The sequence below is a fragment of the Melopsittacus undulatus genome, chromosome 4, assembly GCF_012275295.1.
Source record: "Melopsittacus undulatus isolate bMelUnd1 chromosome 4, bMelUnd1.mat.Z, whole genome shotgun sequence".
Lineage (NCBI taxonomy): Eukaryota > Metazoa > Chordata > Aves > Psittaciformes > Psittaculidae > Melopsittacus > Melopsittacus undulatus.
Genome location: NC_047530.1, coordinates 17,453,374 through 17,481,292, shown reverse-complemented (window position 1 = coordinate 17,481,292; position 27,919 = coordinate 17,453,374). Strand labels below are relative to the sequence as shown.

At 44.1% G+C, this 27,919-nt stretch overlaps 1 protein-coding gene across 1 annotated transcript; it reads left to right on the top strand.

The window, feature by feature from the left end:
• LOC115946596 (reticulon-1-like) lies at positions 1-27,566 on the top strand. The gene is made up of 3 exons (XM_034062591.1): positions 1-93; positions 21,730-22,467; positions 26,770-27,566. The coding sequence occupies exons 2-3, from the start codon at positions 21,852-21,854 to the stop codon at positions 27,564-27,566; spliced, it is 1,413 nt and encodes a 470-aa protein (XP_033918482.1). The 5' UTR covers positions 1-93; positions 21,730-21,851.
• The last annotated feature ends 353 nt before the right edge of the window (positions 27,567-27,919 follow it).

Genomic DNA, 27,919 nt, shown 5'->3' with positions numbered 1-27,919 from the left:
GCAGGCCAACACAGATTGAGGACTGCAGACCACATCTACCTGATCTTCCATCCAGGGGTTCCACAAAACACTGAAGGCTTCCTGGGACTTGAGGTTAGCATTTAACCTGTTCTGAGTTAAATAATCTTGATGGGGAAAGTGGGTTTCAGTTACATGGTTTGAAGTGCTAAAATTCAGGGATGATGATAATAAAATATGTGGCATCCAGAAGATGAGGATAGTGGGACAGGGAGCTGATTTCCAATTGCTAGTGCCCTGGGTCTCATCAGGGTGCTGTAGTGACCCTTCTGGAGGTGGGCCAGACTCCTTTAGGAACTTGTGAAGTCTGGGACATGAAAGCTAGCAAAAAACACAGCCACAGCTTGCTGGTTATGGTACTGCATTGGGAAGGTGGAAAACCTCATCCAGCTACTGTTAGCTTGGAGCTGGGTATGGGCTGGGTATCTCCTCGTGGGTGCTGGTAAAATACTGTCCAATATGATGTTTTATTCTGAGATGTATTTAGCAAAGTCTGGCTGTGAATATTATACTGAACTCCTCTGCTCTCTGATACAAGTAGGGTCTAAGGGAGCAGGAATGGGGAAGTGACTAAAGTGGCAGAGCAGCAGAGGATGGGCTGCCTAGATCGCCAAGCATGCAGTGAAGGTGATGTCTTCTTAGGGTGAATGTCCCCCTCTAAACCCTGCAAGGTGTGTGGGTGCATGAAGCTTGATTTGAGGGACAGGGGCCAGGCAGGCACTCCCCACTGCTGCCTCTGCACTGCGTCCTCCTTGCTCAGCTTCTCCTCCACATGCCTGGGGAGGTGATGCTGGGGTGGCTGAGCCCTTCTCTGCAAATTAGGCTTGTGGCTTTGCCAGAAATGACATCATCTGTTAGACAGATTTCTTCATTAGGAAGCTTTCTAATCTCAGACATGAGCGACTCAGAAACCCTGCCCACCTTGCAAGCACTGAGAAATCTGAGCCAGTCTCTGCAGTACACTTTCCTTATTTATCATTTATGACATCAAGTTTGTTTTATGACAAATGAACTTAATCATTATTTTCACAGTGGAACACACAGGAAAATGCACAGGATAACCATAGCTGCAGGTACAGAAAACCAAACTTAACTTAGAAAGGATATGCAAAGCAGTCTAAGCAGCTGAAGAGTTAATCTAATAAAAAGACTCAACTATATAAAATTTTTCATGCGGAACAATAGCCCCAAGAGATAAGATGGTGCTCAGATTCTGCATTAAACTTTTTTCTTGTATGCTTAATGCTGAACCAAATAATTTGTTGCTGAAAAGTGCATTTGGGCATTGGGAATTCCACCTCCCTCCCTCCTGGTGTTGCAAAGTGGAGAAGGGTAGGAACTGCAGATCATTTATTAATGCTCTGCTCCATTGTGGTCTTAATCTCAAACAGATGGGCCAGGATGATCTGGCTCAAATTCACTGAGCATGCTGACTTGCTCAGAGCTTTCCATTTCAGGTAGGGTGCTGCAGGGATTGGGCCAGGGCACTGAGAGTAGTGGTTATCCAGAAATGTGATTCCAGTAATTTAGAGGCTTGAGAGTTAATCACCTCAGCTTGGGATAGGAAGGAATATGCATGTAGGTGTGTGTGCACAATATTCATGCAGACACATGGATGTGCTTTGAAGTAATTTGGGTTTAATTCTTTATTATGTTATTTACTGTGTGGCCATGCTTGCCAGGGAAACTGGTAACTGCTTGGTTGACCCTGACAGTGCTGTATGCTTCCAATTTATGCATCATTTCTGACTTACTTTCATTTTACTTATTACTATTTTTCTATCTCTCATAATACCAAAGGAGAAATTACAGTGGTTGAATGTTTCAGAAAATATCCTACTGCTATGAGTATATTTTCATGCTACCTTAGCCAAACAACATAATGATGTGAGCTGTCTGTGCTGCACTAAAAATGCATTTCCATGTGTAGAAACATCATTAAAGAGTGGCTTAAAGTAAACAGCACTAAAGAAGAATTTAGGACAGAAAATAGAAGAAACTTCCTAGAGCGTGGCATGAGGCATTCTAGACTCTCCAGGAGATTTAGTGTTAGGGAGTGGAAAGCTTTCTCTAGGAGACTAGAGATAGTAATTTGTTCAGTCTAGCAAAATGAGAGCTCCAATGGAATGATTGCTTCCTATAAATATTTTCAAGGGGCAAAAGCCAATGTTGACAGAGGAACTAATGGATGTAGGTTGGTGAAGAATAAATTTAGGCTGGAAATCTAGAGGACTCATAAGCATCAGAGCAGTCATGTCATGCAACAGTTTTCTAATAGGTTTAAGGAGTCAAAAGTCAAATTAGTTTTTAAGACAGAGGTTGATGTCCTGAAAAGGGCTGCATGACAGTGTTTGTCTTTGAGGAAGGGGGGGGGCTGTACTTAGCGATCCCAATGTTTATTACTTATAGCTTTAAATTTTGTTAAAAACTCTTTCCTTTGTCCATAAAGTGTCCTTAAAATTTGTCAGAAAGCAGCAGGCTCCTGTGTGACTAAGCAGCTTGGCTCCACAAGTCTGCCTCACTGATTTACAGGTGTTACAGCTGGAGATAAATGGGATGGTCTTGTCTCATTTGATGACCCCAGAAAGTGCAGTCAAGAAGCAAGGTCATGGAGATGCAAGTCATGGTGGGGCTGGAGAGGACAGGAACATATAGTGTATCACTTTGTGGTGTGCAAGCCATACCCTCTTGTACTTCCAGGATGCATTTACCCCTGTTTTCATTATCCCCTTTGAACAGACTGCCATTCCCTTCCAGCAACATAGGTAACTCTGGACTCCTACCAAGTACTAATGTGAAATAGGTTTATTTTTGAGGTCTGAAGTGCTGGTGAGCAGAAGGGACCTTCAGCCATTTCCAAGGCTGGAAACAAACCTCAGATTTGAGATCCAGCTTCTTTAGATGTGAGATCAGGGCAAGCTGTATTTGAAAGTCTGCAGCAGAGAGCTCTCCTGCATCTCAAACCCTCTGTGTGTTTTGTTCCTGCATTGCCCATGCTCCTCATGGCTTTGCATGAGATGGAGTACTGTGGAAGAGACTGATTCTTGTCTGAACAGTTCTGTATTCTCCACTTCCTGTGTGTGCCTGATCACTGAATTCATCAGAAAGTTGTGTCTCCAACCCTCAAGCAGGACTTCTGCATCTCCATAGCCTCTGCTGCTGAGTCTCAGCTCTGCCTGGAGTTCAGTGCTGCATTTCACCCAGCTTCACCCTCCTGGCATCTCCCTGCATCTCTGTTATACTCCTCTAGCCATGGGACACAGCCCAACCTGCTAACCTGCTGCAGTCAGGCCTTCTGGGGGTCCAACCCCAGAGATTTTTGGAATGGACTAGAATTGGGAAACGTACCAGGTTTTAAGCAGTGAAAGTTTTTGGAAATCTCATATAGATTAAATGAGTATAAAGTATGCAGGCACTCAGACTGATGCACACTACCTGTATCTTTAGTCTGGACTCTCAGGAAGATGCATCCACATTGGCCCAACTGCTGTAAGAGGCAGAGTAAAGTTGGATTGCGGATGGACAAGTCTTTTGTTTTTACCTCTAATGAAAGCCACATCTGCAGTACCATCTTATCAAATGTATCAATGTCCTACTTCATACATTTGCAGATGAATAAAGCTGTGTAACTTAGGTAATCAGTAAACTACAGCAGCCAAAAGGAAAGCACATGTGGGTAAACAGGTAATTGAGAGGTGGTTGCATGAGTACTGCCAGACCTTGTTTTAGCTCCTGTGTCTGTCCTCAGCCACCTACCAGGGAGGGGGACAGGTGCTTTTCAGGCTGAATGTACTGTATGGTGTGGTCAAATTGCATGTGTCCTAGAGGGGTTGCTGAGGGCTCAAGTGGGTAGAAATGGCTTTGTACATCTCCACGCACTACTACTTCATGCAGAGTCACTCTCCTAATGTGGAGTTAGAGCAGCCTTGCATGTGGGCTAATTTATGTCAGCCTTAAGCAGCCCTAAGGGGAAGAAACTGGTGCTGATCTTCCATCAGACTCAATCCCTACAGTCCTTGTTTTCCTACCCAAGAAAACATCATACCTTATACAATGGATTCCTCCTCCTGTAACTGGATAAATTGACCTCAGCTGAAGCTTATGGTAAGGAGCAGAGCAGTTGTAATGTGCAGCTGTATCAACAGCTTCTTTGACTGATTGAATCACAGAGATGATTGAATCACAGAGATGATACTGGGGGCAAGGCTCAGCCTTATATCAGCACATTTCTGCCTTAAGACAATTCTCCTTTTCCACCGTTCCCTGCTTCAGCCCTGTTAGCTAGCATTAACCTGGCCCTGCTGAGGAGAAAGGCAGCACAACAGCACAGAACAAAGCATCTGCCTCCTGCTCCCTCCAGCATAGGGTCTCTTCCACCCACGATCCTAATGCCTGGTGTGGAACAAAAATAGTATCAAACTGGTGCTGCTGAATCTGTCACAGGCTAGTATCTAGCATACTGGTGCAGAGGACATGGCATGGATATGATGCAAGAAGGAGCTGCCTTTTGTCCAGGCAGCTGGACCTGCACAGCAGCTTACCTGTTGACAGTGTTCCTCTGCCCTTGTGTACATGTTGCTCCCTGTGCCCTTTGCTGCTCCAGGCTGGAAAAGCTCCTTCCCTGCAGGAAGGCAGGTAAAATGCCTAAGCTACGCAGGGTTTGTGACCACCACCTCCTCATTCAGTCCCAAGCATCTTCTTCAGGGCTGTGTGCACATCTGAGAATAGCTTCTTGCCACAGCCTCCTCCGCAGGAACAGTTATTTATTCATAGGCATTGGGTTTGCTCTGATAGTCTTTCTGAATTTATTCTAAAAAGAGATTCGCCTTGTGCCTGGCCTGTCCTCCAAAATGGAGGTGAGAAAAGCTCCTAGTATGTTTTTGTACATGATTAAAAATAGTTTCCCAGAAATGTATGATGGATAAAAATGAATGAGGGAAGCGCAGCTTAAATGTAGTAACATTCAGACTGTATATGCAGACAGGTATGAGTGTCAATCCTAGCACTTCTAAAATTTCTTCTGTCTCTTCTCACTCATTTCATACTTCAGTCTCTTTCTTTTCTACTTTTCTTGCCCTTTGCTCCCACAACTCCATAATTCTTCTGCATCACTCTTTAATCTGATTCTCACTCTGCTCTACCTAGTTCTCTTTCTCCAAATCACTGTCCTTTTCCCTTTCTGCCACTTCACTCCTGGACACCCCATATTTTTTCTCTCTCCCAATACCTCTCCCTGTTCTTAGCAATGAGCTCTTCTCCCTCCCATTTATACATCCTTTTCACTTCCTTTCTCAGCTGTTTCTTTTTCATCATGTAGGCTAAAACCTATGCATGAGGCTAAAAGCTGACTTGTGAACTAACGGAAAGATGCAGCAACTGGGCTGGGGGATGAAATGGGTTGCATCAAGGTGACCACCTGTGGTTAGAATGGAAAAGCCATTTGTGTTCATTCCCTTGAAGACTAATCTGACCTTAGTCTTCAGCTTGGGTGAGACTCACCTGGAGACAGGTCCAGGTAGGAGACAGGGGCTCTCAGTCTCCGGAAGTGGTGACCTGACCTGAGTTGCTAGCACAGCCTTTGGCTAGGGAACAGGCATGGCAGCCAAGTGAGGTGTTTCACTGCATCTTTTGTGTGCAGACAGAAATATCTCACTGGAATGGCTGTTTACACTTGTCATCTTGGTCAAAAGCTGGTATAAAGCCCATAAGCCTTTTCCTGATGTATCTAAGTGGATAAAAACACTAAAAATGAAGTCTTCCCATATGTTGTGAGTGCCCTACAGTGACAGACCTGGATGTTTATCCACATGAAGGCCCTTTCACACTATGAAATAGTGTTAGATGGCTTCAGGGTAAGTGAAAAGTCGAGCCAGTAAGTTATTAATAGCCTGTTGGAGACACTTTTCATGCAGTCTCCCATCCTCAGCTTCCCTTATCCTGTTTCAGGTGTTTAGAGGAGGATAACATTGATTATTGTCTTTGGCCTATTTCAGGTTGGGTTGGGAGCTGCATGAACCTCAGAAATACTTTTTGTGTTGCAACACCTTGGTTGATATTGACATCTGCTGGCCTCGTGGGCAGTAATGCACCAGCTGAGCCATGTGGCATTTGGATAAGAAGACATTAAATGCTATTTTAAACTCCCCCAAATACTTAATTTCTTATGAAAAGCCATTGCCTAATAAAAAAGTTGTATTTAACTGCTGAAACCCAGTTTTCCTCTCTGAAGAGGTGTTTAGTGGAAGAATGTAACAACTTGTGTTTTGGAGTGAAGTGCAGCCTGGTTCTTCCTCCATCCAGTCCTCTCTCTTCATCCTCAGCCCTGCACTGGCTTAATTTCATGTTTGCTAAGGAATATGCACTGGTCTGGCATTCAATATCAGAAAAATAAAATGTTGATGATTCTTTTTAGTAAAGGAAATGTTCAGAAAGGTCTTATGCAAAATTTAGTCTTTGCAGGGTCATAGTCTAAATACTTGTGAACAATGATAGGAAAACGAAAGAGAAGGCTCCAGAGAGTCCTTATAGTATTCCAGTACATAAAGGGGCATACAAGAAAACAGGGGAGGGACTTTTTATAAGAGTAAGTAGTGCCAGGACAAGGAGTAATGGCTTTAAGGTGAAACAGGGTAGATTTACATTAGATATTAAGAGGAAGCTCTTTACTGTGATGGTTGTGAGGCACCGGCACAGGTTGCCTAGAGAAACTGTGACTGCTTCATCCCTGGGAGTGTTTAAGGCCAGGTTGGACCGAACTTTGAGAAACTTGGTCTGGAGGAAGGGGTTTGGAACTAGATGATCTTTAACCAACCCAAACCACTCTGTGGTTCTACAATGATTCCATGAAATGGGCTCAGTTTTTCCTTGTGAGCTTGGGTTAACAAAAATATTCATACTTAAATTAGAACATATTCTGGTCATTTACTTCTGAAAAATGTGTAAGCAAGTTGCTATGAAGAAGCAGCTTTAAACAGCAGCTACTTTGAACAAGCTGGGACAGCTGGAGGTGGGGTTCACTTTGCTTTTTGTGTTCCACAGCTCAGTGCTGCAACTGATAGTGCTGGGGAAAGATAGGGCATGGTTAATCCACTGTCCGGATCATCTACTATTGAGAGCTGTGGGGAATAGAAAGCTGTGCAGGCAAAGATGACTCTTATCACTGCTGTACAACTCTTTCTAATATATGGGATTCTGGGCAGTGATTTCTAATAATACTCAATAGGATGTTGCTATGGTAACTGTATGATGTGGTGAATAATAATATGGGCTTAAATCCAAAATGCTGGGAGCTAAGATGGGTCTGCGTGTGATTTAGGACTGCCTGTGAACTTCAGTTGTGTGGGTGCTATGATAAAGTCATTGGACTTGGGAAGAAGTAGGGAAGGAGATACAAGATGCTTCTCTGAAGGGAGCTGCAGTCTTTCAGATGCAACTGGGGTGGAGAAAATGAAGGACAGCCTGCACATTCCCCCTGCATACATCATATTGCGCACGCTTCCATAAGGGACCCCAATGCACAGCATTTCCCTTTGATATTTAAAGCTTGCTGTAAACCAGATCTGACATTTAGCTTCAGGTCAAATTAAATTGATTTGACCTAGAATGATTTTTATTGGTTTGGTTTTGTTTCACTAAAGATAAAAAAAAATCTTCAAGCAGAATTACTTCTCTTTAATTTTCTGTCTTGCCAAACTGAAGAGTCTCTTATTTGCCCAGATTCCATCTGCAGTGCTAATTTACAAGAGGCAAAATGGGGCTATCAACAATGATGCCTACTAGAAACTCCTCCCAGAGCAGAGATGGAGTTCATTCTCTGCTAAGGCCAATCCAGATGTGCTGTAATGGGGAAATAAATGGTATATGGGCATACCCTGTGCTCCCTATTACACTCCTCTGCCCTTTTCCATCAAGAAATGCACCTCAATGTGTAGCCTAATTTTGTATCTTAGCTTCAAGCCATTATTCTTTTTTTTTTCCTCCCATCTTCTAAGACTGTGACTAATTCCCTCCTTTCACTTATACCAGTACCTTGAGTATATTTATAGACTGTGATCCTGTTCTCCCCATCCCTTCCTCCTTCCATACAATATAAATTTATCCCTCTTATTCCCTCCTCCAGACTGGTCCCAGGTGTCCTGCCCTCCAGTACTTCTGCCATCAGCATCTTCTACAGTTTCTCTGCATCATCCTCTGCTTTTCCTAAATGAAGAAAACAAACCACAAAAATACCTGGCTCCTGGTTTATCTGTGCCAGAGGACAAGCTATAGATAAATAGTGAGAGTTGTTTTTCCCTTCCCTATTCATCCCTGTATGGGACCTTCTTTGTCTTACACTGCAGGGTTGGTCCATGAGCTTTTATTTCTTTTGACATTTTGCCTTCTTTAGTGTCCTGCCTGGGTACTTAGACATGTTCAATTTGCAGCATTGCATACACATTTGTATGCTGGGCTTCTAATCACGGGGAATATGCTACATCCCTGAGCATAGTGTATTTATACTACCCTGGCTGAGGTTTATAATGCAAGGAATTATTAGCCAGTATCTGATACTGCATATGAAGAATTCACACCTTAGTGTCTTAATTCCCTGTTATCACTTTATCTATTTACTGATTTCCCATACTTACATTAAGAGTTGATTACCAGAGAGGACTGAATGCCAAAATACAAGAGAAAATGAAGTTCCCCACACTCGCTAATTTTTCTTTGCTTCCTAACACCAAACATAGCCAACAAGGCTATTGGATTTATTTATTTTAAAGCACAACCTAATGCTTAATCTTGGCTAGTAGACATGGTCTTCTAATGCCTTCTGGCTCACTCACTGTGGTAGACTCTCAAAATGGGCTTTTCCCAGAGGACATATTGCTTCATTTTTCCTAAAGTTTTCTGGATGTCCCCTTCTGTCTCTCTAAAAACACAGCAGAAAAACTGCTTGCCACATTTACTTTAGTTCCTCAGACATTTTATTGTTTTGGCATAAACCTGTAGGTGAATCAGCAATATCTGTAGGGATGTCTTGTCCAGAACCTGATCTCGAAGTTGCTTTCTTCTCAGGTTAAATGTTGTACCTGGTGTTATCTGCTGGGATGCAAGGGTCCTTGTTGGCAATCACAGCTGCAAATCTGGAGGTCATGTAGCTGTCTTCCAAAAGCAGCTCATGCTAGAGCCTGAAACAGTGGAGCGGCTGTGGAGGGCATGTATTTATCCCATTTCCCCAGGCAGAAGCACCTCTACTGATAGTATTTGAAAATTATTTGCATAACTACTCTTAAAAACCTTCAGTTGTTTGGGATCTGAAACCTTCCTGGGATGAATAAAACACTATTATAGTGTTTTCTGCCTCATCTAAGGTCAGGATGGCTACAAAGTCAGAGACTTTTCAAGTTTGGAGTCTTGGATATTTTACTAGAGGAAGGAGGAAAACAGACATCCCTGCCATTGGAAAGCTAAGCTTTCATTGCAGATTTTAATAGATCTCTTTCAGCAGATGTGGGTGAGGCAGTGGTGTGCAATAGCCACTCCACAAGAACTGCTTCAGCAGCACTGTCTGCACATGGATGGGATGTCAGGCAGAGCAGGAGAGCACGGGGAGATCTTGCTCCACAGTTACCTGACAGCTGACTTTTTCTGTGTGTCAGACACTCTGGAAAAGCTGCGTGAGGCATCATGATCTGAGTAATTAGCCCCAGCTTTTCACTTGTGAAGCCAAGCAGCAGGCTGTGCTGCTGAATGCAGAGAGAAGTGCCTGTCAGAGAGGTTGGTCCTAGTGCTGCTGTCAAGCTGCTGCCCCCCTCCTGCTTTAATAACACACAGTAATTCCAGCAAATGGTTGGTTTGAATCCAGGTTGCTCTGCCACAATATCAAAAGCTTTCAGTAGCACAGCCTCTGCTGTTTTTCAGTCTGCAAAAGACTGTGATTTAGCCACCAACTCTGACTGTGGGGAGCCGGGTCCCCTTGTAAACAGCAGAGGAATGACTTTGCCTTAGCTTTCACTGCTTTCCTGGAAGAGTGGAGGATCAGCAGCTGCCGGCTCTAGAGCAAAGCAATTGTCCCTGTCACTGCCATGCTCTCTGCAGCAGGACAGAAGAAGGCCGGAGGCAAAGATACCTGTGTCCTGGTTCCTTATACCAGGAAGCAGTGGGTGAGTCTCCAGTGCTGCTCGAGGGCTGCCTGTATGGTGTGCATGTATAGAGGGGAGAGTTTTATGCTGGGGGTATGCAGGAGTGAGCTTGTGGGTGTCATCCAAAGTGTCTGGGAAAGGTTGCAAAGAAAAAACAGCCTGATGACCATGTTCCAACTCACCACAGAGGTCCCAGCCTTCAGGCTTTGCAAGTGGAGAGATGGAGAGCTGCTGAGCAAAGAAGGAGCAGGAGATTCTGGGCTTTCACAGAGGCTGACAGTTAAACTAACCTCTGCTCCTTGAAATCTTAATTGTGCCTCCACTTGGAGTATATTCTTCAGACTTGCTGGCTGGTCTCCTTGGTGGGTATTTTTGCTGTCACATGTTCAGTCAGGAGATGGAGGATTCTGTAGTTGTATTGGTTCTTCACTAGAGTGAAGAGTGGGATAAGTCTCTAAAAACGTCCTTCAGGAAAGCAAAGTGTCTGGGGAGATTTTTTTCTGTCTTTGCTTGGACTAAACTCATCTTTTACAGGAGAAGAGACATAATGGCAGGTAAATGAAGGAGAGACCTTGAAGGCAAGGACGCTCATAGCATTAGTTATAGCTCATATGGCCTGATCCTCCTCAAGCAGAAGGAGCCGGCAGGTTGATGCCGATTTATGATTGCAGTGGCTGTGCCCCACATTCTGCACTACTTTGAGAGGTTTAACTTTTAATGTACTTTTGAAAACTTTCTGACTTTCGGATGCATTCTTAGTGCCCCCACCTTCTAGAAGTAGAGAAATCACTTAACATGAAACGAAGCCACATTAGTGCTCGGATCAGAGTCTGCTGCCTTGCCTGCCTCAGCAGAACTTCCTGGTTTGTTTTAGGGTTTTTTAAATCTTTTCTGATGCTGCACATATTTCATCACTTCTCCTGGTTGTTATATATATTCTGGATCCTACTTGATGGTATACAGGTTCTTTTCTCCTAAGGTTTCTCTTGCTGCCAATAAAGGTAGACATCAGGAGCCAGTATACTCTAGTCCTTCTGGTGCAGGCCATAGGTCATGTTGTTATGGGAAAGCCTTGGATGAAAAAAGATGGTGATTTTTGAGCTCTGTCTCTGTCTGCATCAGCCTTGTGTCGCCATGTCCTTTCTGATCTAGATTTCCCTGCTATCCCTTGGGCATTAGATTTGATCTTGATTTGTGGCCAGAAACGCCTTGTCTTCAGATTCTTTTTTTTTTCCCTGGCTGCTAGGGCTTCATACTTCCTTCCCTGGTGGCAGTGGCAGTTTCATGCAGGTATAACTAGTGCCTTTGGTGGAGTCCCTCCTGCATTACCCCAGCCCTCAGGGTTTTCTCCTTGAATTACCACACGTGACGCATCACTGTTATGCATTGCCACAAAATTAATTTTCCTCTTGATAGCCCGCAGTGATTTTAGCTGAACTTCACTGCAGTTGTTGCTCTGTCTTCCTGGAAGATTCATGCTGCTGGAGTGGCTCCAACCTTCTGGGGTGGGAAGCCAAGTGCTAGACAACCTGCCTTCCTCTTTTTCCTCATTATTTAATAGCTGAATTTCCATGAGATGTTGCAGTCAGGTATGAGTGGCACAGAAACTCAGCAGTCCCTCCAGATGTGTGTCAGACTTGTATTTTGGCAAAAGCCCTTCTCCAACACTGGCTTTTACCTCCCCATGGAAGAGCCTGAAGCTGCAGGGCAACAATTTCTGTCCTGGGTTTATTGCAGCATCAAAAGCAGCTGGTGTTGGCATTTCTTTCTTTTCCGGGCTGAGTGTGAATCTGAAGCCACATGGCTGTGTATTGGCTTACAGCTATTGTGAGCAGTTTAATTTATAAGTGGGACCCAGCAAAGGTTGGGCTGGATGGGCAGAAGTGCCTGTGACACAGCTCCAGGATGGAGGCTGGGCCGGGGAAGAGGGTGTTTCTGTAGGAGATATTGAAAGACAACCTGGTCTGAGTTTGGAGACCGACTGATTGCTCTGTAGCAGTCTGGGGATAAAAACAGTGAAGAGCTGAATTTCCTAAATAATGTTTGAAATGGGATTTAGGTATTTTTGAACTTAAAGACATGTAAGACTTAGTCAAACACATCCAGATTTTGTGAGATACTTCGGTGTCTAGTGCTCTAAAGGGAGTTGGGCCCCACTTCAAGTCATTGAAAAGCATGATTTAGGTACTAATTCACTTAGTACTTAGAATATTTTTGTAGTGGGACATGGTGGAGCTTGATCATTCCAAGGGAAATGTGACTACAGTGAAATAACAATGAATTATTCTCATAAGCTGTGTTTAATTATCCATAGCAAAGTGCATTTGCTATTTTAAGCAGTACTTTAGTATTGCTGAACCCTACTGACCAATCATGTTACTCCTATCACCAGAGTGAAATCTGCTTTTTTTCTGAACCAGATTTTTGTTAAAACTTACTACACGATTCTTTGTATCCTTTTCTAATAATTATTAAAATCTACTGCAGCTGTATTTCTAGGAGCACTTGTGCTCTTCACAAGGTCCTTTTTTCAAAGTTCCTCACTTTTCATGCTGTGTAGAGTAGTGTGGAGGACTGTCGCTGACCTTATATCAGGGTTTTGCTACCATGTCAAATTGGAGCTCTCTGAGATTGTTTATTGAAACATGAAGCTTGGAGACCACGTAGAGTATGAACTGCTGTATCATTTACTATGGATTCACTTTGTACCCTGGCTGGTTGGCTTTGGGAAACCTGCTGAGCATCCCTTGTCAGTTGCTGTGAGTGTTGTGAATGGCCATGGGAACTGAGGATATTCAGCATCACCAAAACAAGCTCTGCTCCTGTTTGATTTGGCTTGGTCTGGGATGCAACAGGCACCCACAGTGTCTACTCAGCAGCGGCAAAAAGGCTGGTTCTGCTATTTTTTTGGGGCTGTGGTGTCAGGGAGACAATAGCTGTTGTGGTGCAAACACCACGACAAAAAAAATGATGCCTTTAACAGCCTGATGGGACGATGGCGCCAGCAGCACAGTGTGTCCCGTGTTCCCCAGGGTGGATCTGTCTTAACCTTATTAAAAGCTTATCAGTGTTCCTTGCACATCCCTCCCACAGACAGGGCTATAGCACTTGCAGCTGAGCCAGGACCTAATGATCCATGCCTGCCCAATTTTTAGAAGAAATAAGATGTTGTGTGGGGCAACAAGAGAAATCTCTAGGCAGGATCTTGGGAAGCCACATCAAAGAACCAGATTTGGGTAACATGACAGTGACCCAACACAGCTGCTGGGAGGAGTGTGTCAACCCCGCAGCCTGGAGTTCCCAAAAGTGTTAGGGCCTCCAGGGGTTGGATCCTGAAAGCAATTGTCTTCCCCTCCAGCCTCTGTACTTACAAGCAGATGGTGAGTTGATAAAGGATGCTCATCCTCAGCAGCCAAGGTTTTCTGGGGCCTGGGGTCCCAGCTGACCCCCATGTATATTTAACACACAGAGGACTGAAATGGGGGAGCCCTGGAACTTGAAACTGCAATGCCTGTTTACATTAGACAGCTAAAGCACTAGGGATGAAGGCTGTAGTAACTCATATCCTCTGCTAATTGACCCGGAGGAGGGGTTTTTACATGCGTCAAAGCGTATCATTAACTTGTTTGAGTTTGAAACTTGTTTTCCATCTCAGGAGGGATGAATCAGAAGTCACTCCATTGAAGTCAATGAAGTAACAACCACAGTGTCAAGAGAATTAAGCCTGTTTTTTCCACCTTGTCCTTTTGCCCTCCTACCTCTGCAGAAGAGAGCACCCGCCTCTTTGCATAGCAGAGTTTCTTCTGGCTGCTGTGGATCTCGAGAAGGATGAATAACTTGCACAGCTGAATGCACTGACTCACGCCTGTCCCCAGGAGCTATGGCACAGAGCTGTAAGCTGCTCTGAGGCAGCAAGAAGTAGCCTTTTTGCTGCTCTGAGTTTCCCCAACATGTTCAGGGCCCATGCAGAGAACCAGGAGGAAATAATAATAGAATAGGAGCATGTATCCTTCCAATACATCCAGTTTATTTTATTGTGCCAACGAATCCCAGAATGCCTTTGGAGTATGGCCATTTATGTTTGTGAATGCTGTGACTTGCAGAGTTGTACGTTTTCCGCAGTCAGTGTCATGAGAGTTCTGAAGGAAAAGAAGTTACTAACCTGTAAAGTGGGTTTGCAAATCCCGAGATAAAACAAAGAGCACCATCTCCTGGCAGCTGGGAATAGCTGGCACTTCTGCGAGGGATGCATGCCTAGTGCAGTTCTCTTGCAACCAGCTTGCTCCTCTCTGCAGCTGACCTGTGGCATCTGGAGGTAGGATAGCTCATGACTGACAGCTGGTACTGACTATTGAGAAAGGCTAATCCAAGGGAGACTGAGAACTGACTTAGTGGTGCTATCTGCAACACAGTGATCCCTGCATGTTGCATGAGAGGTCCCAACTGTTTGGGTTTCAAGCTCTACTTGTGTTGACACACAAGTGCTTGCATCCTTTTGAGGTTTGTATGGATATTGAAGTGTCCTGGGTTAGAAAATTTATGGAAATTGAGAGCGTGGCTCCCAAGTGGTACAGTCAAATATCCCTGAGGTTAGCCAGCCTACTTCAAAGCATCGTGTGATTTGGCATGGGGCTGAGAGATGACTCGTGCAAGCAGCCTTAGTCACTGTTGGGACTGGTACTAGAAAAAGGACAGATGGAAATCTGTGGAGCTTTCCTGAGATCTGAGTTGGACTTGAAATCAAGCAGAGAGGAAGAAACAGCTTGGTCTCTATCTAAGAAAACAGGGTGTGCTTTGAATTTGGAGATAGACTTGGGAGTGCTCATCCATCTGGGTACTGTAAAGAGGCGTAGAAAAGTGATAAAACACTGAACATATGGATAAAGATGTATATGACTATATATGAGAAAACAGTAAAGTACTATTATATGAGTTTTAAAAAGGAACATAACTGAGTTAGGAAGCTAAAAAGAAACAATGAGATATTGTGTATCAGGGTCAAAAGAATATGAAAAAGTCTTTCCCTTATTTTCTCCTTTTTAAAGATAGGTTGGGAATAAAGAAAAGCCGAAGTCAAGCACAAGCTTTTTGCTAGTGGCTGATGACAAAATTTACAATTTGTTTCAGAAAAGGCAGGACTGTTCAATCCCTACTTTTCTTGTGTATTTGGAAGAAAGCAGGAAGATGCATCTATCTAATGGTCATGGATGAAGGATAAAGTGAAAGAGTGACTGGAATGTAAGCTGCTGATGTTGAGCAGGGAAACATGGTCTGAGCTGATCATCAGAGAGAACCATGAGCTGTGGTTTGATCTCCTGATACAGATGTTTAGGTGGTGGCAAGATCTGGGCAAAGGGATTGTTGTGCATCACTGTCAGGTGCAATGGGACACCATAATGGCTTCTTGGATTGAAAGAGTCAGCCTTGCTATGAAATTAGGTTTCCCTAGGTGAGAGAGTAATTATAAAATAGAAAGCTTGGCAAAGCACTCAATCTTCCTTGAGTCTTTAAGACAACCTGTGGCATTTTTTTAAGAGCCAGGCTTTAGTCTCAGTGCTGAAAGTAAGTCACTGCATACCACTGAGCTCTGCAGTACCTTTGGGAGTCTTGGATCATAGCAAAGTTGTGCTGGAAAATGCTTGTGACTCAGTTTTGGCCTCTTCATCATCTAAAATCTCTGGATGACACCGAAAGGGCTGAGGTACTGGGAGTGATATGTGGCTTGAGAGACCTTCTAGCATCATTTGAGGCCAGCCAAACAAGAGTAGTTTCTTTGTTTATGGGGCTTTGCTTGTTATTATCTCTAGTCCACAAATTACCACAGGGCAGAGACTGTCTGAACAGGACAAGGTGGACCTTAATTCCAGGAGGCTGTGATCTGCATGGAAATGAGAAAGAGGTGGGAATGCCCTGCTTTTGGGAGCTAGCAGCCTTGCAGCACTGGTAATGATTCCTGAGGCTCAATATCCAAAGCAAAATTCAGAGCCAACTCTTTAAAAGACTTACAGGAATTTGCTGGAAGCGGCTTTCTCACCCTATTCTGCTTTTGTCTGTAAAGGTCACTGAAACCTTGATTCCTCCCTTTGCAACCAAAGATCCTTCCTCGCCTCAGTGCAGCTCTAGGCTGCAAAAATAGCATAATCTAATTAAAGATTAGTTCTCCCCCCTCTGGAAAATTAATAATTCTGATTGAATCACTGACACACGATAAATACTGAACCTCACATTGCAGGGTCGCCAGCTGTTCTGCAGAACTGACATGTCATGTCTTTCTGTCAGTCTGTCTGTGCCCTTGAAGGTCACCAGAGGTGCATGCAAAGATTAAGAAAGGCAGATTAACATGGAAAGTGGTTATTTTATTAAAAATTGAACAAAATATTCTGAAGTGATCAATTTGAAGAAGTCTGAGCATACTGTAGATGGGGGAAAATCAGTTTATTTAAATTAGTTTCAGATAAGTTTTTTGTTTCCTCTTGCATTGATCCAAATTGGGCTTCAGCTGCCTTTCTTAAATTAAGAGTTACTCTCCATGAAACCAATGATTTCTAAATTATTTCCTGTGTAAATTGCTAAATAGCTCTAAATCCAGTGCTGTAGGAGACGATTTCTGGAGCATTCACTTACTCATTCTGAGGAAACAAACCAGTCATTTTCAATTTACTTTTTTTCTTTACAGTTGAAAACACATGTAACTTGCTGAGCATCTCAGCTGTGCTCAAATGATTGGATCAGACCCATTACTTCTTAGCTGGTCTCAGGAAGTGGAATTATTTCCTGAGGGCTTATGTTACAAGAAAGCATGACTGCTGCTCTCAGGCACTGAATAGCTTTGCTTTACCTGAATTGGCAGGCAAGTTTTTGGGCATATTTGAGGGAAATCCAAAGTAAAAAGCCCAACCCTTTGTAACAAGGGTGAATTCAAATCTGATACTGCCATCCATTACCAGTGCTATTCAAGGCTTCTCCTTCCCACGGATATTGAACTAAATAAACCCCAAGTCAGGGAGGGCATTGCATTAATCACCAGGCTCTGAATACACTATTCTTCAACAAAAATCTGTTCAGCCATTATAGGTTTCCATGTCTTTAATAGCCAGCCTAATAGCTGATAGATTCACACTTCCCAAATGTAAAATAGGGATTCACTCCTCTAAATGAGATAACAAGGTTTTATTGAGGGACAAAGTCAATAAAGCAAAAGCAAACAACACTGGGCACACGACCATAGCCAGAGGCACATATGATTAATATTTGTTACAGGTTTATATACTTTCACTATTGCATTAGTCACATATATATTCATAATTCCCCTGTATAGGTGGGGAATAGTATAACTAGGTCCAGGAATTTATTATCATAAGTCTCCTCCTTTTGGCATCTGTGCACTGCTCTTCAATGATTGTGGGCAGGGGACTTGAAGATGAAGTAAGCAGTATTCCTCTTGTGAGTAGGGGTCTTCAAGATGAAGTAAGCAGTCTTCCTCACAGTGTACTTTTCACCTTTGGCACAGTTGGACGCTCCAGTAACCACACAACTAGCTGAAACCAGCCATATCTGTAATTATTCTGATAACTAGCAAAGATTTAAAACAGTGTGACCTTCCTGCAAAATTTATTGCAGGACGGGCAGACAAGGAATATCCCAAGCTAGCAGATGTTTGGGAGGCTCTGTCTCTAAACTAACTGATAAGTAGAAGGATGGTGTGAAATAACTCATTCATGTTTAGTGGGGTCACTAAATCCTGTTAAATCTCACCACAGACTTACAACACAAACATTATTCTTTAAAGATAAAGATACTTTGGAAGACTAGTGTGAAACAATTAACTCATGTTTAGTGGGGCCACTAAATTCCACAGACTTACAACATAAACATTGTTCTCTTTCTACAAATTAAGTTAAGCTAAAAAGTACTTTAACTCTGTATTTTGCAGGCAGTAGGTTTTCTTATATCAAGCCCCACCCCCTTCTTTACATTTACAGATTCTTTTACTATGTGTCTTCATTTTGCTCAATAGTTCTGACCCTTTTTTGAACTTGTTGTCTCATCTTGTGTCTTTATCGAGCTTTGTTTCTGTTACTGTAAACTCATATAGTTATATCCACACAACCACACCTATGATTTGCGAAAGCCAATACATTTATGTGTTTATCACACCAAATAAAATGCAGTTTTACCAATGGCTTTAAATTATTCCCTGTGGAAAGAGAGACTTGAATTAAATCCTGGTAATTAGGTAATTTCCTCTTTCTTCAGTGCTCTTGACTCTGTGGCTGCCTTGAGAGTTAGGATCCCTCTATGTCCTGCTAATGCGAACCCTCTCTCTGCTCACACATATGCATGGACATGCTTCCGCACCCTTTAGCTCTTCATCTTCATCCTGAACCCTAGTAAGAAATGCATTTTCTGGTTTCATTGTTATTTGCAAAACCACTGCAGAAAAATTAAGGTTTATGGTCAACAGTGAGTCTATTTTAAATGAGCTCTTGTGTTAACATCTGCTGCAGAACTGGATTTGTCCTATATGAAAATGTGATGTTTCTGTTGATGAGTATTTCAGGGTTATTTTTCTTTCTGCTGATGAGTATCTTAAAGAATAGGACAATATCTTCACAGGCTCTCTTTATCACAGTGGCTCTTCTGTAAGCTCTCTTGGCTTGTGATATCTTCTGCTATGAAGCACGTGACACAAATGCATTAGAAACCCTTACATTGCTATACTGATCAGCATTACTAAGTGCTGCAAATGCATGTGCATCTGGCTCACATATACTATGGACAAAGCAGAAATGAAAGCTGCAAACAGCATCTATGAATATTGGTTTGACAGCAACTTCAATCTCCTTTAGAGTCTGCCTGTGCCCCCCCCCCTTTGCTAGCAATAGTGAGATGTTTGTAGAAATGTATTTTTGTTCACTGATGGTGATGTGATGTTGTATTTTTCATGAGCACTTAGAGCGGAAAGTATAAGCACAGCCATCTTGAGCTGCTCCAAAGCCACTCAGAATCACTGGGACTTTTCTAGTCAGTTCGGTGGACTTTGGATGAGGACCAGTAGGCACCGAGGAATCATCTAATGAAAGAGCAGCCCCCAAACTCCATGATTTAGACAGCTACTCACCCAGAACAAATACTAAATGAAGAACAGCAGATACTGGCACCAACAGGCATGAAAAGTATGTAGTCAGCAATTCACAGCCTGAAATATATTGGCATAAACAATGCATCAGATAATTCCAGCTAACCAGCACATTTGTGAAAATTCAAGCCTGTTTATGGGCAATTTTCAAAAAAGGCAACCTCAGCAAGAAAAATATTAGCAAGAAAAAGGAACCTCTCCCTTTTTGCTCACTGATCATTTAGAAACGTTTTTCGGGTATGAGCTAGCCTTGTGAGGCACTGGGTGACCTCAGGTAGGATCTGATGTGGATGCTGGACAGCCCAGCTTAGCCCTTACTCTGCTTTGTTTCACTGTGGTTTTCTGCTTAGGTTCCATTCTCACGTAGCTTTGCTGATGAGACTGAGTCATTTGGATGAGAACTGCCTGCAGTGAGTTACAAAAGGAGCTTGCAGCCCTGAATGAGCTGGCAGGAAAATAGAAGGTGCAATTTAGAGTAGGTAAATGTAAAGCTACACAGACAGAGAGGTAAAAACAGCCCCAAATTCACATGCATAGGAAAAAATTTTGCACAGACCCTCACTGCTGTGAAACAAGATCTTGCCTTGAACATAAGTATTTCTGTTTAAAGTTCTGTGCAATGCTCTGTAGCAGAGGGAAGAGCAAACTGAAGCCTGCGAATGACTGGGAATGGTGATGATAATTTTTCACTTGCTAGCTACAGCATCCGTTGCCCTGTGCTCTTGTATGGCAAAGGCAGCTGCCATTCCTACACACAAATGCCATGGGCCGTCAGCATTGTGTGCAGTAGCAGATTTGCAGTGAGGGTTGGAGGGGGACCGGCAGCACCCAAAGTCAGTGAGAATGGACACACAGGAGCAGGTAGCACAGGCAAGTTGAAAAGCAAGGAATGACACTTTTGGGTTGATTTTTCCTTATGCTACCAGGATTCTCTTGTAAGAGGAGAAGCATGTCCTTCCTATCCTGAAAGCCCAGGGAAGAGAAGTTGCTTGCATGTCATCATAGCACTGAGTGATGCAAAAATACAGTGAGGGAAATGGTCATTATGCCTTTGTGCAGGGCTTGTGTTGTGCATGTCAAATCCAGTGAGGTTGTGCAGTAAAATAAAACCTGTAGCTACACATTGGACAATGTTAAGGGGGGCAGGGGGGGAGAAACTGCTTCAGGGTTCACTAAATGAGCTGCACGTATCTAATGTGTGGAAGGCTGTGGGGAAAAAACAGTTGCAAGGGTATTTAGAGGTGGTATTGTTATGTATATGAGAAGAGAAAGAAAATAACAAAGTGCAAAGTAGCTCAGGAGCTTTCAGGCTGACTATCACCCAGTTTCTGGCTTTGCAGCAGCAGCAAATACCCCTTTAATGTTACTGTTCAGTTTGCATTGTGCATGGCACACATGGAGCATGTCAGGAGCCCCACATCCCTTGCAGGGTGATGAGAAAGCCAGCCAGCCTCTGCGATAAAACATGCATCTGCGCACAAGCAGTTAACAGGCTACTGCCCTCCTACAGGCATCAGCTCCTACAGGCATTAGCTCTGTTCCTCTACATCCCTGTTCCCTCAGCCCTTACAAAAACTTGTCTTCCCACCTCCTGCCTCCCTCATGGGGATCTCGCTGTTCCCGTTGTTGAGCTGTGCTTTATATTAATGCTGCAAATAGAGAGTGGCCATTGTTTGTAATTTAATTAGCATCATCCCCAGGAATTTAAAGCTTGACAAAGGGAATTAGGGGCGGTGAATGAAAATGATGCATGGGTATGGATAGAGGTTTAACCACTTTCATGCTGGCATGCTTTGTAGATAATGCACACAGGATACAGCTTTTTGGGCATGTGGAAATAACTAAATGAGGCTGTTTAGTCTCTGCCGTGCTATTTCACAAATTTAGGGTGGTTACTCTTAAAAGAGAAATTGAAATCTAAAGCTGCCTACAACCTTTGCATCTAAATTTCTGCCCAGCAGATTTATTTTCTTAAAAGTCTCCTTAGGTTGAAACTCTTCCATTTCTCTGCATTAAAAGCAAACAAAAACCAAACCAACCCTTTTTAGCTCTAGATTTGGTTTGTATTGGACATTAGATTTTTATGTTTTATTTTGAAGCATATTTGATGGTGAGCTCCTGAGTTGTATTGTGAGGGAGGTTGTGGGATTGCCACTAGAAATTTTTATACACGGGCTGGATAAATACTGGCCAGGAACTCTTAGCAGCTATCAGCATCGTTATAGCTATTTTAAGATACAACAGCAGCTGGAAGCCTTGTCTGACAGATGTGCCACTATTGCCCAAAGGTATAGTAAGAGACAGTCCCAAAGAGCTTGCAAGCAAAGCTAAGCTCGGTGCACAAACTGAATCTAAAATCAGCGGGGAGTGAGTACAGCTTTGCAGAAAGATTGATGCATGCAGGCACTTGTCTCTTCACTGTGCATTGTTTTTGTGTCTTTGCTTTAGGTGTCACGGGCTCCTCACACCTCTTTGACTATGGCTCCACTGCCAATGGGGGCGACAGCTCCTTCTACACCTCTCTGATTTCGGATGTCCACTACACCACCCCACGGGACTCCACCTATTACATGGGCATTTATCAGCAGGAAAACAGCCCCATTCCCTGCTCGGGCAGCACAGAGGGGTTTAACGCACTGGGGCATCCTGTTCAAGATGTGACTGGGTTTGAGTCCCGTGGTTTGTTTAGCTCAGATTCGGGAATAGAGATGACCCCTGCAGAGTCTACCGAAGTTGATAAAACCTTAGCAGATCCGATGAAAGTAGAAGCTTATAAATACATGGACATAAGTAGATCAGAAGAAATAAAGTACCAAGAAAAACATGAGACTGACTCAGAAGATGAGAGCCCAGACATTATTGATAAGTACCAGGGAGTATCCACCAGATCCAGCCACACTGCTGAACCTCAGCGACCGGCTTCAGAGAGCACAAAGGAAGCCAAAGAGCAAGATCAGCTTGAAGACACAAGGTCTGGAGATCAGCACAGTGCCTCTGACATTACAGCCCCCATCAAGATCACCCTCACCAAGATAGAAAGTGCTGGGGAAGCTGTTAGCAAAGAGTCAAGCCCAGCTCAGCCAGAGACCAGCCTGAAGCCAAGCCATGAGGTGGTACCAACAGTGACAGTGTCGGAGCCAGAAGATGACAGCCCGGGGTCTGTCACACCACCATCTTCTGGCACAGGTAACACTGGTGTGCTGCACTGGTTATTTTTGTATTCAGAGAGCAGTTGCAATTGTAGCCCTCATGCTGGAGAATTAATATGGGTTTGTGGTGTGGGGCCAAGTGGGTGTGAGCAGACATTAATGGGTATCCATATCTGGAGGCTTTCTGCTCTGCTCAAGCATCAGTTACATTGCCAAACTGAAGCGAAGTGCAAACTGCTGCTCATCACTAACACACTGCTCAGGGTGGGCTGCCCTTTCTCTATGAGAAGAGGGGAAGGCAGGGCTTGGGATCTACACAAGTAAGTTGAAGAGAGCTGCTCAGGAGCACGGCTGGGGTTAGATACAGGTTTGCTGAGCCTGGTCCCCAAGGGGATTTCTCCTTAAGAGGAAGTTGTGAGCTGATGTGTGTCATTGGGGATATCGTCAGCCAGGCAACAGTTTGGACTGGATCATGGTGATTTTGGAGTCACCATGGCTGGCCATGCTCCCCAAAGGAAATGAGATGTGTGGGACCAGGGCACTCCAAACATCTGGGTTCATATTTTAAATATTAATGGCTGTTTTAACATCTCTTTGCTCTTGCAGAGTATAAGGTTAAATTGTTAAAAGTAAGTGTTGATTTCAAGTGAAAGCACTGTTTTTAAAAGTGCTGAGGGAAATGCTGTCACCTTGTTTAAAAAGAGGACTGGAGGATCAAAGGGCCAGTCTTTTTTAAAGGCTCCTGATTTCTGTTGGAGGGACATTAAAATCCCATCTTTATACGTTCCCTTATTGCCTGATTACTGCAGTAGTACTTAATACCTATTCCTCATTTCCTCTCTTGCACACTGCTAAAATACAAAAGCAGTGTTGTGTTTTAAAAAGGAATAAAGTTCTGTGACAGGAAGAAGAATTTCCAGGCTTAAAACTAAATTTCAGTGTCCTGGAATCCTAAACCTTTGTCAAGGAACATCTGACAATGAACATCCCTGAGCTGAAATTTCCATTGCTTTAATGACATCTAGAAGCATTTAAAAATCAACTGGAATTTCCTTAAAATTCCAGTTTGGGATTTCCACCTGCACTAATACCTACCCTTAGAGAAATACCTAGCTCCTACCCAAAACTGAGTATGCATTCGTACACTTTCACACACAAAGAAAAGAGACAGAGTTCACTGCAGCTGTGAGTTTATCCTGCCTGCATCAGCCAGAAACTTTAGATTATAAATAGACTTTGGAATTCCATTTTTCTTCTTCTATCTGACTGGGTAACATCATATACTACTTCAGAGATATGCCAATTTTTTATCGACTTTTTGCACTACAAGGTAATTAAGAACTTCAGACACTAATTGTTATTTATTCAGTCTTCGGTGACTGTTCAAGGCTGCCTTTGTGACACTTGATAACTGTATTCCACCAGAGTAGCTGAACAATGCGTGGCTGAGCCTCGCAGCTGCTGCCTGCCTGGGAGGCACTGGAGTGGTTGGCATAATTGCCAGCAGAGAAATGTACCTGTCCATGGGCAAAGCTGATCCTCAGCACTGCCCGACCAGCCCTGGGAGGTCCCACTGCCTTGCATCTGGGTGCTGGAAAGCCAGAATCACTACTGATCCTATTGTGTTAAGGAAAGAAGCAGGCAGGCTTTTTAGGGGCTGGTTCCTGCAGTGTTTTCTCTGGATTTCCCCCCTTTCCTGCAGCCAGGGACATGCAGCGCCCAGACTCTGTTCGTAAGTGAGGAAGAAAAGTAAAACCTACGACTGGGTAGAAACCCACTGTTTCTACTCAGTGACCCAGTAACGCCGCCGCCCCTGGGTATCCCTCAAGTATTCTGGCAAAGTCCCTCGTTCCCCCCTGCTTGGATCGGGGCTTTTTAAAAAGGTTGATTTTTAATTACTGGCCATCATCTTTCTGGGGAAGAAAGACGTGGTCTGTTTATGCACTGTGCTGGTGCTGAAAGGCGGTGGGTATTTATATGCTCTCCCGTCCCAGTGGTAGATGTGATACCCTGCTGCTGGCCACAAAGGACTTTGTTTGCAAGGTAAATGCCATGGCTGAGAGTTACAAACCGCCAGCGAGGGCAGGAGCGGGGTGAAGCCGAGGGACGGTGCGTTGCTGCGCTACAAGGGCTGGCAGTCACATGCCTGTTTGGATGCCTGCCGAATTAAGTCATTGCTCAGGGAGAAAATGCTCACACATGGGAATGCAGGAGAGTGGCGCAGCTCACACAGGCTGCCTGCAACCGGAATAAAACGGTGCGCAGGCTCCTGCTCAGCACAGCCAATGCAACAGAAACTTACCAGCGTCCATGCAGTAGTGTGTCAGAACAGTCCCAAACACCTTCATCCTGACTATGGCCATACCATGGGTTGCAGAAGGACTTTCTCATATGAGAGGGATGTGTTACAAGAGAGATGCTTTGTTGGAGGAGCTTCAGACATGGCAACAGTACGTGCTCAAAATTACAGATGATGGGTATTGCAGACGCTCAAACCAGAACTGCTTAAAGGGATATGGGGAGGTTGTATTTCTTGTCCATTTCCCAGCAGAACATAATGGCTTGGGTGCTATAATTAAAATCTCCCCCTTTATCTGATCCATCTTGAGGAAAGCATATGACCAGGAAGAAATCATGCTATTGCCATGAGAAATTAAATCAGGAGATATCCAGAAATAGTGTTTTTTCATCCCGGGTCAGGTCTGATAAAATCTCTTTCCCACCTGCTGTTGTAGAGGAGCTTCCAGAGGTGGTCAGTGTTGCTGAGTGGGCTTGGAGGGGCTGATGCCAGTGGCTGCACCTGAAGCAGAATTAGGCTGAAGGCAATTACCACTGGGAACAGGCACAAGTCAGCTCAGGGATCCCAACTGCAACCAAGGGGGTGGAAAACTTACCCCTGATGGAATCCACAGACATGTGGATAGAGGCTGCGTGCTGCATGGATCTCTTCACCAGCATCAGCAAAAGGAAACCTGGGGGTCTACCTTTCTGATGGCTTTCTTAAACCTCCACCACCTGCAATGCCACTTAGTGACCTCTGTCACATTAATAATGATATAAAATTAGTGAATGAGCACTTCACTCAGAGGACAAATTTCCATGTGTGCTTGATGGCTGTTTCAACAACACTGGGGAATTCAGCCCTTCTTCCCCTCAACAGGGAGGGCCTTGTGTGTGGATAGCAGAGGGCTCTGGGTGAGTGATGTGGAAGGTGGAAAGCAGGAGGCAGTGGCAGCCAAGTGCTGGCTGGAGATAGGGTGTGCACTGCTGCTGTGGTCCTCCTTGTCACAGATGGGCTGAGGTGGCCTGGCTGGCCTTGCTGCTGATGCTCCAGGGGCATCTGTGCTGTCTGGTGCTCTGTGAATGATCAAGGGAAACCTTTACTCATGCACTAACACAGGACAGTGGCTCATGCTGTCTTCATTGCCTCATGTTGTAAACATTTTACATGCAATTTTACTTTATTTGTTGTTTCATTACAAAATCCTACATGGTAAAGTAGTATACAGGCAGAACAGGCATAAATTCTGGTGCTGGCTTCACTTCTAGTAGAGGATGTGGTCTCCTTGCTAATCCTGGGTTACCAGGCAGCCTTTTCAACGGTTCATTTTTATTCTCTGTTCTTCCAGTGTGAGCCAGAAAATGCAGAGGAATGGTTTTGTTCCAAATTTTGAGTGACAAGTTGGTCAGTTATTATTTTGGTTAACATAGCTCTCAATGTTATAAAGAATTAAGGTAAAAAGAGGAGTTTCAGTCTTGGACATAATTGAGATAAAATCAAACAGAAAATTCACCACCTGCTCCCCTGAAAAAATCTGAGAAAAAAAAATCTGACCTGAAACTTTTCATACCTGAAAGTTAACGTTTGACAAAACTACTGCACATAGCTTGTTATGACCAATGGCGTCAGGAACCCACTAGCCCTGTTGTGCGTGTTTGTCCCCATAACAGACCTGTTACCTGTTGATGACAGTCAGATGCTGTCATGTGTGGCCTGAGCCTATGTTCCTCATGGTGGGTGGTTTTGCTGGTGAAAACCATACTGCTGAGCCACTGGCCAAACACTGAGCAGCACTGCCTTGTGCTCCAGCTGTTTCCTCAGTAAATGATACTAATGATACCTCTTTTGTAACAAGTATGTGCATGGGAAATGCTCTGTAAGGACAAGCTGTTATTACTGTTAGTCATCCCAGATGGGGAGACTTTCTGCCTGTGTTACCAGCCCTGCCAGAGGGATCTGTGCTGGCATGAAATCTATTGTGTTTGTTGCCTAAGCAGCCAGAAAATCTCGTTCTTAACGCTTTTTTTCCTTTTTCTCCTCTTCCTTTCTGGGTGGCAGAACCATCCGGCTCGGAGTCGCAGGGCAAAGGCAGCCTGTCAGAGGATGAACTCATCAGTGCCATCAAGGAAGCAAAAGGCTTTTCCTTTGAGACTCCAGAGGTGCAGCAGTCGCCAGCCCTTTCCACTGAGAAGAGAGACCATCGGGTCAAACCTGGGCGCCCTAATGCCTCCTCACCCCTGGATAATGAAGCCAGCAGCGCTGAATCAGGGGACTCTGAGATCGAGCTGGTCTCGGAAGACCCATTGGCTGCTGAGGAGGTGCTGCACTCCAACTACATGACCTTCAGCCATATTGGAGGGCCCCCTCCATCACCTGCCTCCCCCTCCATCCAGTACAGCATCCTACGAGAGGAGCGGGAGGCCGAGCTCGACAGCGAGCTCATCATTGAGTCCTGTGATGCCTCATCGGCCTCTGAAGAGAGCCCAAAGAGGGAGCAGGACTCCCCTGTGATGAAGCCTATGGACATTATCAAGGAAGAGAACAGTTCGCGCACTGATGCCTCAGACTATGAAGCAAGTAAAACAACAGAGAGCAGGATGAACAGGGAAAACCTAGCAGAGTCCGCATCCTATCTGAAATGCTCCTTTGTTGCACCAAAAGTAAGTGCTGAAGCTCCAGCCTCAGCCATCAGCACTGAGGAGCTGAAGGAAAGAATAATCCTGAAGAAACCCATTGAAGAAACTGTTGTTAACCAAAGTAAAGTGTCTTCCAAGGACTCTGGAAAGAGAAGTCTCTTGGCTTCACCCCTACTGCCGTTTTTAAATAAGCAGAAAGGTAAATGCAGATGTTTATGATGTTCTTTGCAGTGCTGATGAGAAGTGGGAGGAGGGAGCAGTGGCTGTGCCTTGCAGGGCAGATGTTAGTAGTGCAGAGCAGGAGGAGCTACTGTCACAAGCTGGGCACACCTGTGACAATGTATGTACGATCACACCTTCCCATCATCATCTTTTTCTCCTTCCCCTTTTATTGTTTTGGGGAAACAATAAAAGATACCAGAAACAATAATTCTTAGGCTTAAACATATATGTACTGGATCAAGCAGGAACCCCAGTAGTATAAGGCTGATTTGTACATCAAGCATCTGGAGGACAAAGAGCAACAAATTACAGTTTCCTTTGAAATACCTGCTGTGCCCCAGGAAAAGGGT